At 42.3% G+C, this 17524-nt stretch overlaps 1 protein-coding gene across 1 annotated transcript; it reads left to right on the top strand.

Moving 5' to 3' along the window:
- Positions 1-1091: 1091 nt before the first annotated feature.
- On the top strand, positions 1092-14999 carry LOC143324632 (cathepsin S-like). Its single transcript, XM_076737308.1, has 8 exons — positions 1092-1160; positions 5246-5370; positions 5500-5622; positions 8304-8456; positions 9350-9574; positions 11608-11773; positions 12305-12407; positions 13490-14999. Exons 1-8 carry the CDS (start codon positions 1142-1144, stop codon positions 13587-13589), a joined length of 1014 nt encoding a protein of 337 aa, XP_076593423.1. The 5' UTR covers positions 1092-1141; the 3' UTR covers positions 13590-14999.
- The last annotated feature ends 2525 nt before the right edge of the window (positions 15000-17524 follow it).

Here is a 17524-nt window from a genome sequence, read left to right as displayed (position 1 = left end):
TCTTGGTATCATGCAGTAGCTTCAGTATCATGCTGTCATATCACTGTGACACTCTGTGGTGTAAATACAGCATTTAGTATAAATATATTATTACACACACTATCGGGGGCCGTAACCAGTTATACAGAGAAAGTTCATATTCACAGTGCATTTATGTACAGATCTGGCATTTTATATGATTCTTATTGATTTAAGCTCCTCTGGCAGCAGAGCGAGTTCATCCGGCCGTCCATCCAGCACTTTGGTCCACAGACCTCAGCAGCATCTGGCAGACGGCCATGAAAGCCGAGACCTCCTGACCTTTCATCCAGCCGCGCTGTGACAGGTCAGAACTGTGTGTTGACCCACACTTTGGTCCAGAACCGCACATCCCTGCAACGGCTGACCGGATTTCCAGAACGATTGCAGTCACGCTCCCCAGAGACGAATCCTAAAATTTTGAGCGACCTCCCCGACCTTTCTTATTACAGCACCATCATACCAAAAATTTCACTTCCACACCAGAAACATAGAAATTTATTAAGCAGCCTGCCATGAAATTTACTGAACATATTCACTCTCCCCTGTGGAGGAATGCTGCTCATCTCCATGTTTTCTGCCCTCCGGACAAACTGTCAGCTCTGCACTCAGGATATCACATAATCTGCGTCTGCTGCCACGACATTTAACAAGTATTTAAGCACCTTTAATTATCAGACCTTTCATTTTGAATCATTTTATCCTGTTAAACACTTCATTTCTAGTTTGCTCCGTCCAATAATTTCATATTGTGATGTGTAATTCATGTCACAGCCTCTAGGAGACGCTAGTGGGACTTTAGACTTCATTGAATAATGTGTATAAATTTGATTTCTTACTTAATTTTACTTTGTTTAGACTCTAAAAAAGATAAAACACATCTTCTTCTATTCTTAGTAAATTAATGATGATTCTCGGCTTCAGTCTTGAGGCTTTCAGGCTCTGAAAACAGTTAAATAAAAGACTTTGGCTCGTTTATTTCCTCACACATTGACTTCTCTGTACACACTATTGCTTCAGACGAACATGTTCAAGGTTTGGAAAGAGGAAGAGGAGCGACACGTCACGTGACCCTCCCTCATAAATACCTGGCAGGAAAACACAGCGGCTCTAAAAAGCGACGATGAGTGCGACAGTTCAGGGTGAGTGAACACTTTCCATCAGCACGTTCACAGCTTCCATCAAACTTATCGACAGTAAGTTGATAAAAAGGTGAATTCGTTTATTGAAGTCCGTCAGTGCTTTTAGTTTCGTTTTGAGTTCAGGCTGCAGATAATAAAAGACGGAAAATAAGACTGCGACTGAGAGCTGAGCTGCCACTACAGGAAGACAGCTGTCTACATGTTTCAGCATTTTATAGTGCTTTTAAAAATACTTTGCCAACATTTTACGCTTTAAAACATTGAACACAGACCTGATTCTGCCGTTTTCTGATTAGTTTACCTGAAGTGAGCCGTTAAAGCCGTTTTCTATTTTCTCATCAGCTGTTGTTCCAGTTAATCACTGAAAAGTCAAAGTTCATATAAGTGAGGTGTATTCAAGGCAGGCCTGTAGGTTTGATCACAGGTATCAGGTGATAATGAGCACAGGTATCAGATGACACGGGAGCGTGATTTTATTCTCAGATCATTTCTGAACTGGTTGATCAGGTGAAGCTGGAACATCTGCAAACTGAACCAAAGCCAAATTTTTATCATTATTTAATACTGCTCGTCTCTCTTTGGCACCAGAATCACTTCCGGCCGTTTAAATCTGTTTTAACGACGCCTTTTTTTAATTATTTGATAAAACAATAACTCCTGACAGGCAGCTGTGGTGCGTTCGCTTGTTTCTTTAGTTTCACTTCTGGTCTTGTGACAGTTGCGTCATTTGGGGATTTATGTTCAGTTCAATAGAAATTTGTGGAAGTGATGCTGAGACATCTTGAACACACTGAACACACTGTCCAGACCAGAATAAGACGTCGACATTGTACGTTTCTGCAAACCTCGTTGAATTTGAACGTTTCATACAAATCAAATGAGTGTTTATGCAGCAGGTGATGCTCTATGAGGGAGGATGGTGGTGTGACAGCCACGCTCTGTGGCGACCAAACTGGGAATTTTAAGTCAAAATATGAACTTTCCCAAACACTAACTGAGTGGTTTGTGTGCCTAAACCTGACAGGACCTCAAACACATCACATAAACACACAATTAAAAGTCTAAATCTAAAGAAATGTAACCTTTGAATGTAAAGAAACATAACATTTATTCTCACGGTTAGGTTGTCTGAGACGTATAAGATGTGTTTGTAACCGTCCTTCAGTATAATACAGTCTAAAATAACCCCAGCACTAACCAGAGCGTCAAATACAAGCTGTGAGACCGCGTCAACAGGGCTGGACATGATGGCCTGTGAGCTTCACAAAGACAGATGATGTGGCTGAAATCAGTGAATATTAATGAGCACATTTCTCGTTATCAATACGTACGCATACTCAAAAAATGGCAAATAGATAATACATGAGAGAAGCTGAAGGATTAAGTTTTCCTCACACTAGCAGGAGCAGGATGCTGGCAGAATAGCAGCTTAGCATCATTCAGACACAGCATTGAATGTAATTTATGGACTCAAACCATAAAAACACACTTTACGTTGTGTTTATGTGTTAAAGGTGCGATTTGTTCAGCCAGACGACTGAAAAATGTGACTGAAGTGCTTCCTGTAGTCCTGTAAACATGCTGTTAAGGGTTGACAGAATTATCTGACTTCTTAAATGAAAAATGAAAATTTAAATTATCTGAAAATTCATTGTCATAAAACTGAAAACAGGTCAGTTTTCCCGGCTGATGAAAAGTTTTGAAGATATGAGGTTTTCAGAGGACAGCGACAGCATGTGGAATAATCACTGAGCTGTGTTGGGCAAAAAATACATCAGACAAAACTATTCAAACTCCAGAAACTATTAAAAGATAATTATTAATTTGGTCAATAGAAATTTGTACTGAAAAAAAATACGATCAATCAGAAAGTTGATCAATGAACGACATTAAGATACAACTCATCAGCAAAACACAATCTGGAGGAAATGCTCAAGAACCTGATCCAGATTCAAGGTTGAAAAACACAATTTTTTAAGTATATTTTACTAAAACTATGATTTTTAACCAGCTGCTAAATCTAACCACACTGCACCAACATTCACCGAGCTGTAGCTGAGCGCTTTGAGGCGCCCGAACACAAACCATAACGACTTCTGGGTTGGTGAAAACTGTATTGATCTATAAAATAATAACTTTGCATTCAGTATTATGAGATAAACACTCAACTTCTTCCTCTGCTGAAAACATTTAGAGATACATCATGTAATGTTCAGGTTGAGTCCAGCGTCTGCTCGATGCTCATGATCTCACCTGACCTAACTTAGTCACAGTACCCTGAAGTACTTCACGTCAGTGGAGGATTGGATCAGTGCAGATGTGTACTTGTATCTTTTAGAAGCAACCTTGTGCCTTTACAGCAGTTTCGTTGGTGCATGTTTGCTCTCATTGGTGCCCTATTGGCTGTTTTACAACTGGCTGTTATTTTATTTTACAACTGGCAGTGTGATGCCAACATCTTCTACTGTGTCATATTCTTCAATATTTATCATTAACTTTTATTCCCATCCATTCATTATCTGTAACTGCTTATCGTGTGGAGGGTTGCTCGGGGCTGGAGCCGATCCCAGCCGACGCTGAGCGAGAGGTACACCTGGACAGGTCACCGGTTCATTACAGGGCAAACACACAGAGACAAACAGGCGTTCACTCTCACAGTTACACCTACAGGCAATTTAGAGACACCAATTAACCTGCATGTCTTTGGACTGTGGGAGGAAGCTGCAGCAAACCCACGCAACCAACGCACAGAATGGCCCACGCCGTTAAAGTCCTGTGGTTCACTGAGAATGCACCGAAAAGACCAAGTTTAACCATAAAAGTAAATTAAATGCAAATTCAAATGCAAATAAAAATAATATCTTAATTACAGGTGATATTTTTGTTTGTTTGTTTGTTTGTTCATCTTTAATTTAATTTGCATCTGCTGAACTGTAGCTGTACACACACACGCACACACACAGAAGACAAACTTTAACCTAATTGTGGGTGTAAAAACTAAAGTTGAAAGGTGTGAAACGAATCGATGTGTTTCTTACCGAACTAACGGGCAGAGGCAACTCAGAGCTGCAACCCACTGAAAACCACTTCCCGCAGCATCACTCGATACTCTTGTAGTTTTGTTCCTTTTTGTTTTTCAAGCATTTCTTAGAGGCAGAAGTGCTCCGGGTGCAAAAATTAATATGTGGTTGAGTTATGTAAGTTATTCTGAAAAAGAAGTTCAGGTAAAAAGTTATGAGACAGGATAACAACTTTGAAAACTGATGGTGCTGCCACTAACAAAAACATATACAACTTCAGTTATTTAGGTTAGCTGGTTAGCCTAGCACTCAACTGTTACTGTAGCTGGTTAGCCTCGCAGATAACTAAAGTTAGTGTAGCGTTTTAGCCTGGCAAGTTTAAACCACACTAGCATATGCAAAGTAAGAAAGTAAGCTAGCTAGTTTTTAACAACTACCTACAAAATCAAACTGGCAGATCTACATTTTTAAAATGGCGGCAGGTTTTTACTCTCAAATGACACGCAAAACGGTCGAGTTGAAAAAATGAAGTATTTATTGGTTTACTTAAAATTTCTGCAAATGTGCCACTTAGCCGAAAAGCTAACATGTGCAGTTCCTTGAAATGCATTGCATTCATCCTCAAAGATTATAAAATAAATGGAATTACTGTGACTTTGTTGCGTGAAGCTGTAATTTAATGTGTCCATTAAAGTGAGACCTCAAGAACGAACGTTGGTTTTCTGCTGGAGTGAATGTTGAATTTTGCTTATGAAGACCGTCCAAAATGCCTTAATGTCAAAGTCTTGAATGGACAAACAATAAGTTGAGATTCGTCTTCTCTTTTTCTTTTGACATTTTAATTTAGCACAACCTGAGAACCTTTTGTCACAACCAGCCCTCCAGCATCTGACACGCTGATTCTCTGTTTGTGGTTTTTATGAGGTGAAAACCATTCGTACGTTTCTGACTCGAGGCTTGATCTCTGCCCGGCGGTCTGTTGTCTCGCTGCTAGCAGCCGTCTCGTCAAAGGTCAGACGACATCCTGACTTCTCATGTGGTCCATATCCGTGTGTGTGTGTACAGGCCTGATGTTGGGGAGCCTGCTGCTCTTCTCCCTGTGTGTCAGGGCGGCGGCCATGTTTGACAGCAGGCTGGACGTCCACTGGGATCTGTGGAAGAAGACGCACAAGAAGACGTACCGGAATGAGGTACGTGATAGAAAAGGGTGGAGGTAAATATGGAGGAGTTTTCTGTTTGTGGCTGCGAAAGCTATATGTAAGATTTATCATTAACTTATACGCTATTTGACCTTCTACACTCTCGCTGTATGTTTTCAGGTGGAGGATGAGAGCCGCAGGGAATTGTGGGAGAAGAACCTGATGCTCATTACCATGCACAACCTGGAGGCCTCGATGGGACTTCACACCTACGAACTGAGCATGAACCACATGGGAGACATGGTGAGACGCTTTTATACTGAAGGAAAAAAGGGTTTTTTTATTATTGATTTATGATTATCAGTTTTATTCATTAATGAACAGGGTATTGATGATGGTGGAAGGATACAGACTAGATACTGATGGACCAGTTTGAACTTTTAAGCTCAACAGCTAGTCCTTATAATGAAGTATATTTGGATATTTTTTTATATATGCTGGAGTACTGACAAGGTTGCGGGCATCTGGCCCCCAAGAGGCCCCAAAGGCTCCGTGTTCGCTTTCTGTCAGCAGGTTCGCGGCAGTTGAATTAGATGGAAATTTGTTTGGAGATACGAAACATTAAGGGACAGCGTTAACTTAAAAAATGTGGACCAAGGTTTGCATTAATTCTCACTGGAGCACCGTGCGTGTTTCAATCACCATCTGAAAATAGTCCCACAGAAATGTGCTCTTTCCTCCGTTAAGAAACTGTCTTCGGCATCGTTAGCATTTGCTGGTCAGCTCAAATTATTTGGCCGCTGTCACACGGTCCGGTCGTGTTACAGCGGTGTGCGGTACAGCATGTGGACGGTTAGCATCTGGTGTCGTCCTGTAAAGGTACATTTGCTGCAGAGGTGGCAGCCAGTTGGAAAGGCTGGCCTGCAGTGTGTTTAGCCACCAGTCCTTCCAGTTAAGATAGCTGGGCACACAGTCCAGTCACACACTCTCTCACACACACACATTTTATAGACTGATTTGATAGTAAAGGGAAAGTTTTTTGCTTTTTCTACAACCTAAGGTCAAAAGGAGAAGAATAAAGCTTTATATTTCTTTCGACTCTGTATTTTAATTACTGGACTATCAACATTATTTATTGATGTTGGCGGTTTCTTGACTGATAACCTTTTACTTCTCTTCTGCCCTCGCTGTGCGTGGAGGTGCAATGTCAGTTAAACAGTAATTGCTATGCCAGTAGTGGTTTCTACTAGCAACAGCATGTTCGGCTGCTGGTGGAAGAACGGCTCCGCACAGATAATCACACTTTCCAGTGATTAGTAAGTCCAGCTGTGTCTGAGTTTTGATTAATCAAGTCATCTTTTAGTGTCGGCAGTGTAATAAGAGAACAACAAGTCCCATCACAGACATCACACACACTTTTAGAGTCGTGCTCGTGTCCGTCTGGTGAATTTAAGTCCAATTTTCTCTCGTTTAGCTCTATTTGTTGTCTATTTGCTGAAATATCTGCGTCTCTGTCTGCAGTGTGAGTGAATCTGAACAGTGAAGTTGTGGCCGGGCAGCGAAACAACTGTTAAACTGTCAGAAAGAGCTCTACACTCATCAGAAGCTTCAGATAATCAGATGAATTACAGTGAGTTTGCTTTCACCTCGTGCAGAATGTAAATCAGTACATTTAGCCGCCGAGCTCAGAGCTTTATTTTTTCACCCTTTGCCTCTTCCACTGGTTGAACCGTCCTTGGCTGGAGAATCTATAGCTTTGTGGCTCACGACTTTGAGACTTCGCTGAAATTATAAAGGATGCATTCGCCAGGTGCCCTTCAGTGCATTCTGTTTCTAACTTAATGAGCGACTAAAGGCCTCTGACTACATGCTGGAATATTAACTTTAACCTGAACCTCCTCAATCTGTGTCGGGGATTCTTTGGAAACATTCAGACCAGGTTATTGATCTTTATTTACGCCACCAGGAACATGGCTGATTCCTAAAGTGAAAGTAAACTGACCTCAGCTCAGAGGAAAGAAAGCTGATAGTTAAGTACAGCGCGGGATGAAACTGTCTTATCTGGTCAGCTGACAGGAACATTATCTTTGGCAACTAAATGTGCTCATAAAAGTTTATTTTTCCTGTTCTTCCTGTTACAAGGTTCTTGTTGCCCAGGAGGGATTATCATACATGAACTCATCATTTTTATAATACTCTTATTCTAGGATAAAGAACAAGTACATTAAAACTGAATTTAAGCCTTCGTTAATTGATTTTTGGCCACTGGGGGACAACATAACAAGCTTCAAACTGACATATTATTGACGTATTACCACCTTAAGAAGTCATTATGGTGAATGTGTTAGCAAACTGTTGCCTGTTAGCTGCATTAGCATTGATTTGTAGTGCACCCGACGAATGTAAGTCCAGTATTCACTCTGCTTTCAGCTCTGGTTTGGTCTCCAGCTGCTGGCGCTTCAGGTGTTACATGTTCCCCTTTCTTCACCAGCTAGTTGCTAAATTTGATTGGCTTTTGGTGTCGGCCAGGAAGCCGGTTTACAAGAGCTGCAGTCAGAAATGATGCTAACGAGAGCAGTAAGTTCAGGCCTGTGAAACCACAGCAATGAGCTGAAAGACGCTAAAACGCTCTGCAGACATGTTGATAATTCAGTGTGGCCTCAGTGCACGTTTGATTTATTAGAAGTCTTTTATTTGATAAATTGTTAAAAAAGATGTTGTTTAATGCAGCTTAACTAAAAATGTGACAAATGCTGTCACGAAATGAATAAAAACATGCAAGAACACGTTTGAAGATGTCACCTCTTTAAGTACTGAAGACAATAATAGGCAGATTAATCAATAGCCACAGCCACAGTTCACACATTTACAGCATTAAATGATGGATTTCAGTCTAAAAAGGTTCATTTACAGTACTGCTAAATGAAAACAGGCCTTTTGAAACTGACCTCAGTGCTGCTCGTTTCCTACCTACTTCCTTATAGACGCCAGAGGAGATCCAGCAGTCCTTCGCCACCCTCAGTCCTCCCACTGACATCCAGAGGGCACCATCTGCCTTTGCTGGGACGTCAGGCGCTGATGTGCCGGACACCATGGACTGGAGGGAGAAGGGCTGTGTCACCAGCGTCAAGATGCAGGTTAGAAAACACTGAATCTGTTTCCATCATGTAAGTCAGCAGCAGAGCACGGTCAGCAGGACTGATTAATGCTGATGCTGCCGGTGAAAAGCAGAAACGTGGTGCCTCACAGAGGTGAAGTCAACTCTGTCCTCATCCCGCCCGCCTCTTCCTTATTCACAGGAGCTCGTTTTTGGTGTCTGAATGTTGAAAATCACTTTTTCTAAGCTAACACTCAACTCACTACATAGTGTAGCACACGCGCGTGCGCACACACACACACACACACACACACACATAAAACCCCTCAAACATATGTGTACAGTATGTTTATATGCACATTATTTGAATGCACTGGACTTTAATTGCACATGTTTTGATGCAACCTTTCACTTGATTCATGTGTTTGTCTTCATGTATATCTACAAAACAATTCCAATAAAATAACAAGCAATAAAAGTCAAACCTCTTAACGTCTTGGGATCTTGTCATCGGTAACAGGACAAGTGTCGTATTCTAAAATGCTCTCTTTTCAAACTCTTCACAGAAGTTGATTTACAGCGTGAAGAAGTGAAAAAGACTTTTGAGAAAAAAACTGATATTCAATTTATTACAAACTCGTGTTGTGCAGATGAGCATCATTCAACCAGAGACACACATGTATTGATTTTGGACTTTCTTCTGTTCGGTGCAACATGTTAAATATAATTGACAAACAAGGAAAATTCCCAAAGAGTCAGTGGAGTTCTTTAACCTCTTCAACTCCGCGGGCCTCCTCTTGCTCCGTCTTTCCAGACTCATGTTGCGCTGCCAAACATGGAAATGTGAAGAAGTGTTTCATCGAACTTTGAAGCTCATAAATGCATCTTTGCATCGTGGATGTGATCACAGTAACACCTCTCGTTTGAATCCAGGGCTCTTGTGGCTCCTGCTGGGCCTTCAGTGCTGCAGGCGCCTTGGAGGGCCAGTTAGCCAAGAAGACGGGGAAGCTGGTGGACCTGAGCCCCCAAAACCTGGTGGACTGTTCATCCAAATACGGCAACCACGGCTGCAACGGCGGCTTCATGACCAACGCCTTCCAGTACGTCATCGACAACCAGGGCATCGACTCTGACGCGTCGTACCCCTACAAAGGACGGGTGAGTAACTGGTTTAATCCTGCTGCTCAAACGTGCATCACAGGGAGGGAGAAGGAAAATCCATTAAACCAGGACTCGAGGGAGTCTGTGGAGGACATGTGGGAAAGGAATTTGATGACTTTGAGCTTGTAGCTGGGCAAAAAAAAAAAATGAAAAGTCATTAAAACAATAGCAAAAGGTCAGCCGTGATGCTGTATATACATTTTTATATATCTGTAACATACAAACGTGTGTGTTCTGTCACATGACGTTTGCTAAAATAATCTCTCAGCCTGCAAAGAAACGATAACGCAAAAGCTCATTCTCTGGTCTCAGTTCCCCATTTCATTTCTTTTGAACACGTTTGATCAATCGAGCCACGTCACAGCACCACAGAGAGAAATCCTCCTCCTCTGATGAAGCAACCAGCTCCAGGTGTGTCGGCAGGGTGCTGACGAGCAACGACTGGCAGGTGTTCACAGGTGTTTGAGAGCAGCAGGGATGTGATCCTTCACATGTTTGGTCTTTTCAAACAAAGGACCAGAATAAGGCTGAGCAGGATGTCAGATGCTCTGAATCCATTTTTAAAAGTTGTAAAAGCTTTTAATTTAAGGAGGCAGAGCTGAACACACGCAGTATTTTAGCACTCGATGGTGTAAACGGATGAAAATGTGAAGTTCAGTCTGTGTTGCTGGATTGTGGACAGTCAGGACCTCTGTGGAAATAAAACAATTGAGCAGCTGCTCTGGAGCTTCTGCACAGTTGTCATTGAAATGTAGATGTTTTCTGACCACTTTAACACCTTCTGACTAAATGCACTTTGTTTGCTGTTTCCATAACATCATTTTTGTGTTGCACGCTATAAATACCTTATTTTAATTTCCTGTTTTTCCAAGTTCCACATTGGATTCAATGTGTCTGTTTGGTTGAAGTTTGAGTAACACATGCCCAATATTATCAGCTGATTTTAGCTTATCTGAGACATCATGCACAGGTCAATATGTTCCATGAATCATTTCATCCATTTTTTTAAGCAAAAATGGCAAAGTTCACGTGTGCAGGCTTCAGTAAACTTTGAGTTTGGAACTGTTGGTCATACAAAACGACAAAAAAAGACATTTGAAGACATCACCTTCTCAGGACTTGTGATGGACATTTGTCACTATTTGCTGACATTTAAAGAACAAATGATTGAGAAAACTATCAGTCGATTGATCCATCAGGAAAATCATTGTCAGCTGCAGCATAAGATGACGTCATGTTGCTTCAGAGTGACTGTTGTGCATAATGTGATTGGTCATTGTGAGTCAATACAACCCAGAAAGGTCTGATTCTTTTGGGCTTCATCCCACTAATAAAACAGGAAGTTGAGGACAGGGAACTGATTTTTACTGAGCGTTGTTATCCCAGTTTGCCAGACCATTAAAACACAGTGTTTTTGAAGTGGAAACATATAGAAAATTCAGTGCAAACTCAGGTTTGCACTTAGAAATTCCTGCTTGAGACAACAATGTGGGTGTACAAGAAGTTAAGTCCAACCCTTCGGGCTGCAGACAGCAACACTCTCCTCACTTGTCTGTGGTCGGCTGTTAATGTCTCTTTGGAGCAACAATAAATTAATCGGAGCGGACAACGTGTTTGTCCTCCAGGCTTCATCTGGTTCGCTGTTGTCGGCGTTGGTGTGGAGGAGGAGGGCAGTTCTGAGCGGATCTGACAGACTGCTCCAGCCTCGTGGAGGTGTTGTGGCTCTAATTCACCCACAAAAGAAATCAAAACTCTTTCTGTGAAGTGAAATATTCTCTTAATAAGAGCAGTGACTGGAGTGTGTGTCTGAAAGTCGCTCTGGCTCATCGTCCGAGAGCGGCAAAGTGTACAAATCAACTGTTAGCTTCATCATACATGGACGCCACTCCTGATTGGCTGGTTAAGGTGCCTCGGGCCAACGTCATGAACACGAGAAAAACAGAATAAATGTCTTTCTGCTTTTCGTACTATGTGCTTTCTTTAATACCATCAGTTTATGTGTAAATCCTCTCTTCGTCCTCTTGCTTCAGGATCAACAGTGTCACTACAACCCCATGTACCGCGCCGCCAACTGCTCCCAGTACAGCTTCCTGCCAGAGGGGAACGAGGGGGCTCTGAAGGAGGCGCTCGCCACCATCGGACCCATTTCAGTGGCGATTGACGCCACACGGCCCAGATTCACTTTCTACAGAAGCGGTGCGTCACACATCATCAGCTGCGCAATCTGCACATGTAGACATTTTCTGAGAAGGGTCGGGGAAGGACGTCAAGTGGTTGCGAAAAGGTTGCAGGAGGAGTTAAATATTTGGATTTATTTAAACAAAAAGCTCTTCTTGACACACCCTGAAAATCGAGTCTCTGCTGACTTTCAGTGGTTTGTCTCACCTCGCTGCAGTGATGCACAGGTGTACTCCAGGACGCCGTGACATCACTGCTGAGTGTCATTAAAGGTGCGAGAGAGTTTTAACCAGAGAGGGCAGCAAAACACTGCTTTTCAGCCTGGTATTAGGTTACTCCTGGCAGGACAGTGAATGTCTAACCTGCAAGAATAATTATTGCAACACAAGGAACTGAACACGTTGCTGATTGATTGATTATAGATGTGCACCATATATATGTATGTGTATAAAATTGATAAAAAATATTCCCTAAATTCCAAAGTTGAATGTGTCTGATAAAAGAAACACAATATAGATTAATTTGTTGTTATTTTGACTCTTTTTTCAGGAGTGTATGATGACTCGAGCTGCACCCAGAAGGTCAACCATGGCGTGTTAGCTGTGGGCTACGGCACGCTGAACGGACAAGACTACTGGCTGATAAAGAACAGGTGAGACCTTATCACTGCCCTCACCTCCCTGAGCTCCCCGTCACACAGACTTCTATGCTGGGCTCGTGGGGTGGGTCGCCTGTGTGCTGCCCCGGAAGCGACAGCAGAAGTGAAACAGGGAAGTCAGAGCTCTGCGAGAAGGTCTACTGTGTCAACACACAACAGGCCAGCTGTTCACGGTTTGGTGTTTTGCTGAGTGAAGTAAACGAAAGCATGTGTGTGTTATAGAGAAGAAGAACTTTCATTTCTCATCACTTCTTGATTAAAAAAAACTTCCCAGTCTTCTCCTGCTGACCCATCATGCCCGTTCCTCTTTCTGTATTTATCATTTTCTTCTGTTTGTTAGAAAACAGGGAGACTGGCTTTAACTGAGAGGCAGCGTAACACACCTGAAACATCCAGGTGTTAACGATGGATCATTGACTCTGCTGCTCTGCTTTTCTTTTAAGATGAATCGGTTTTTAAAGTCAGTAGATGTTTTTAACAGATTTTTAATCATTTAAAGGGACGCTGTTTAGTAGAATTACTTCTTAAAATAATTTCTTTACTTTAAGGGAATCTTAACTTGGACTTTTTTTATATATCGCTTAACGACTGAGGGCATGCAGCTGTGAAATGGTGGGTGGGGTCAGCCATATAAATACAGACAGGTGGAGTCAGAACATGATAGAAGACTCACATCTCTGCTTGCTTAGCCCCAAAAATGAAGCATTTGGAGGTTTTGAACTAGTTTGTGAGGGTTCCATCTTCCTTCACTCACCTCCTTCACTTCATAGAGAAGTAGGGAAATGCTGCAGCTACTTCCTGTTAGCTTTTTGCTGCTCTGTACTGACATTTTATTTTTCTAGTAAGTATAAGACTTCATGATGTGTCCTATGTGTCATTTCAAACAATAGTTACTCCAGCTTTTGATGATTCACCTCAATCTCACCTTCAGGCTAAAGCTAACTGCTACACTGAAAATGGTGTATGCTAAACTATTAGCATGAGGTGCTAGTGATCGATTGACTTCATCCTCTTATCACTTAGTAACGATGTTTCCTGATGATGAATGATTTGGTGATTTGATTTGATTTTTCCAGCTGGGGAAGCACATTTGGAGACGGGGGCTACATCCGGATGGCACGCAACAAGAACGACCAGTGTGGCATCGCTCTGTACGGCTGCTACCCCATCATGTAGCTGCAGAGGGAACTGAAATGAATCCTCTTCTCTTTTTTATACATACATTGTTTTTAAAGTTTAATTTCACTTTGATTTCATCATTTTTCTACCTGTTTTCTTCTAATGCACCTTATGAGGGAAGCCAAAATGGCAAATCTTTAAATACTATGTTTTTACATCATTGATCGTGTAAGACTGTGTGCTTGTTTGTGTCTTGACTGTGTGTGTGTGTGTTTAAATCTATAATAAAGAGACAGGTGTAGTCCTCGCTGAGCCTCAGCCACAGTGAGACATGCCAGGTGTGGATCGATTTATCAGCTTCTCGATCAATCCGATGTCGGCCTTTCAGTAAATATCAGATCTGTGTTCTGTGTATGCGATGAAGGTGAAGATCTGATTTTACAGCATCTTCAGCTTTGTCAGTCTGTTCAATCTGCCATGAAAACTGCCTGAAAGGATTCCACTGACTCGTTGGGAAATTGGCTTGTTGGTCAATTTAGCTTCTACATGTCACGACAGAAGGAACGCCAGAATCAATACGTGTGTCTCTGGTAATATCTCTGTCCTGTGCACATGCTGATGTGATAGCGTGTCCTGTACGAGCGGCCTGCAGGCCATTAGCCTCCTCTTGAGCAAGAAGAAAAGCCTTTTGGTGTTTTTGTTTTCTATTGACCCTCAAACATCGAGTCACTTTTCCAAAAAGTCACTTGGAGTCCTTAAAAGGAATAGATACCACTCCCATTGAATGTGAAGCTACAGCCAGCTGCTAGTTAGCTAAGGTTAGCATTGATACAGGAAGCAGTGGGCTCTGAGGCTCACTAATCAACATCTCACTGTAAAAAAAAGACAAATGGTAGTTTTACAGATGGTTTATGTGCAGCTTCAGAGGTGTTCTGTGCCTTTGGAGCAGCCAGGTTCCCTCAGCTCACTGGCTGCTGGCTATGAGTTCATTTTAAGCCGACAGGGTTTCTCAACAAGAGGGTAAATATGCGTATTTTGACCTATTTCTGTAAAAGCTGCAAACCAGAGAATGACAGTGGTATGGGTATATATATCTGTCAATCTGTATATTGATTGAATGCTAAAGGCTTCTTGATCCTGGAAGGAGTAAAATATTGAATTATTTTAATCTCTCAAACGCTGCCAGTTCCACCATTGATCCATCATCAGAAAGCCACGATGTGTGGATAAGCATTGTTTAAACCTTAAAAACTTCATCTTAAATCATAGTGGACGTCCAAAACCCTCCCAAAATACCAAATGTTTCGGGCTGAATTTGGGAAAAATTGGTAGAAAGTCTTGAGCACAGGATCTGGAACATTTGCATTTGATGTTGAAGAAATTAGAAAAATATAAGCATGTCAAGGATTTCAATATTTTCGTAGAGAAAATTCTTTTTTGCATGACAAATAAACAACTTTGGGTGAATACCAGAGTTCATGAGGGTAATTCTTGCATTTTTGTTGAAAAATAATCCAATTTAAGAGCACAGTTCACAGCTGTCTATGTACTGGATAACAGCATTTTCAAGAAATATTGGTGTCAGTGTTGGCCTTTAAAACCCACATGGCTTCCTCGCTAACACCTCCAACAAGGTCAGAACAAAGTCAACCGAGCACAGTGTTGGGTTACAAATGAGTCATTTTTATTTTTTTAGTGCAACATCACAACAAACAATTTTCACATGAGGTATTCAAAGGGATTTTCTTTAGTTGTTGATACAAAATGTCCCACCATGATTGACGTTTAAAGTGTTGTGTATCTTTTTTTTAAAGCCTTTGGTTGGTTAGCCACATTCATTAGTAAGTCTAACACATGGACAAGAATGGCACGATAAAGCATGGTGGGTCGAGTCCGAGCTGAGGAAACTCAGACTCAGTCAAATATAATATTTCCCTCAGCTCTTCCTCGTTTAAAGCTTTTTGTATGGATTTCATTAATTCCTACTTACAACAGTGGGATCGAACAGTATTTGAACTACACTAAACATTTTGGAAAAAACGGGGGTGGGAGGGGTGGCTTACAAATGTGGAAAAATAGCTTCTGTCTCCTCCGACCTTTTTTATTTTGGGATGAGTGCTTGATTCTTGAGCTTTTCTGTTACAGCAAGTCACATGATTCTAGATTTCGGAAAACAAGGAATAGGCAACGTTGATTACAGCAAGATCCTCCTTGCTTGGATTGTCACCTCCTTCTTTTTTGGTCTTGAGAATGATTTTTATTTATATACAGAACATGGATCAATGGGACACTCTAGCATACTGGATTTAAGCTTTGGCTGGACGGGGGCCTCGTTCGGCTCCTGTTATGGATTGATTCCAGCACATTTGGTTTGGAGTAAAAGGCATGAAGAAGAGACGGATGGACAGACAAGATAGATAGATAGACAGACACCCTGACAGGATGGATTCTTTGGTTAAGGAATATCTTTGCCACACAACATCTCACACAGTTGAGGTAGATGGGTAAAGTCTTCATGTACACACAGGGGAGAGGGCAGGGACAGACAGGGGGACACTGGGTTTACAGAGTCAAAAGACTTCCATCTGAAGACACTGCCTCATGTCAGTTTCTCAGTTCCAGCTCAACATAATACTGTTTTATGCAACATAAATATTCAGCACGCGGAATCCCACTGGTGCTTTTTTGAATCCTCTGAGTGCTACGGTAGCTCTGATAGGGAACTGCTAAAACTACCCATGATACATAATGATTCAGCAGTTACCCATCAATCTTTGGTTGTTTTTTTGGTTTCAACATTATCAAAAATGCAATTTTTTGTGGACTTTTTTTTCCCCCTTTTTTTAATTCTGAAAGTATATCTCAGCCTTCACTTCTGCTGTTTCCTTATTTCCACTCCTCAGAATTGCTCTGCAATGGGCCTCGCCTGCCACACTTATTTCAGGGTCAAGCTTCTACAAAAGCCACTAGGGGGTGCCGCAGGCTAAGATGGCAATGCAGAACACCTGCAGCAGCCAACTGGATCCACTCCCCCCTCCCTCCTTCCTGCCTCCCCTCCACAGAAAGGGAAGAGCTCCCCTGCTTGACAGGAGCAGAAGGTGGCTCAATACAAAAAGCTCTGTCTCCATTTTCGGCTCTCAGTCAGAGAGACAAAGAGAAACCTGAAAGGTGTCACCTCAGCTTTGATACAATGACTGTAGAGAGTAGGGGTCGGCAGAGGAGCCTCTGAGCTCTTTTATTTTTTCATTTTTCCCCCCTGTACAGACTCAACCGCACACCCCCACCACCGCCCCCCTTCGCTCTCAGCATGCTTACAATTGTTGCTCATTAAAGTTTAATTCAGCTCCATGCCCCAGTACTCCAACACCTCCTATTCCTCAAGCAACCCCCCTCCCACCTTTCCTACACACACACCACTACCACCATCCTCATTCTGGATGATTCAGCCTCCTCTCTGATCTCCCCCCGCCCCCTTTGAATGCCCCCTAAAGCCCACAGGTCTGGCCAAGAGCGGACCCCAGACCAGATACCCAGAGAGGAGACGGGATGAAAAAAGCCTCCCCTTTGAAGTCCGTGAAAAAGTCGATGGCCTCTTTCATGACCGCCCGTCTTTCAAGTGCACGCTGTGAAGGGGGCCCCGGCAATCCGCCCCTTCCAACGTTAAAGACAGAGAAAGAGAGAGAAAAAGAGATATATATATAGTATAGAGAGAACGAGGGTGGAAAACGGCCAAGTGAGCCTCGCCACTCTTTGGCAGCATTTAAACACAGGTCAGAAAATCAGATCTTCGGTGATTTTCTCCTGATTTAGGCATCCACACTGCAAAACGCTGGCAAATCAAATCGCTTGTGTCTGTGCAAGTTGCTGGGGGAACCCTAAGAATCATCAAGAATCTGGAACTAACTCCAAGAACCCTTTATGATCAAGAATGGACCCCAATGGTCTTAGAGGGCCCAGGACAAACCCACAAACCCCAGAAGCCTTGCAACAAA

The sequence above is a fragment of the Chaetodon auriga genome, chromosome 8 (genome assembly GCF_051107435.1).
Source record: "Chaetodon auriga isolate fChaAug3 chromosome 8, fChaAug3.hap1, whole genome shotgun sequence".
Taxonomy (NCBI): domain Eukaryota; kingdom Metazoa; phylum Chordata; class Actinopteri; order Chaetodontiformes; family Chaetodontidae; genus Chaetodon; species Chaetodon auriga.
The sequence above is the reverse complement of the archived record's forward strand: the minus strand, read 5'-3'. Positions and strand labels throughout refer to the sequence as shown.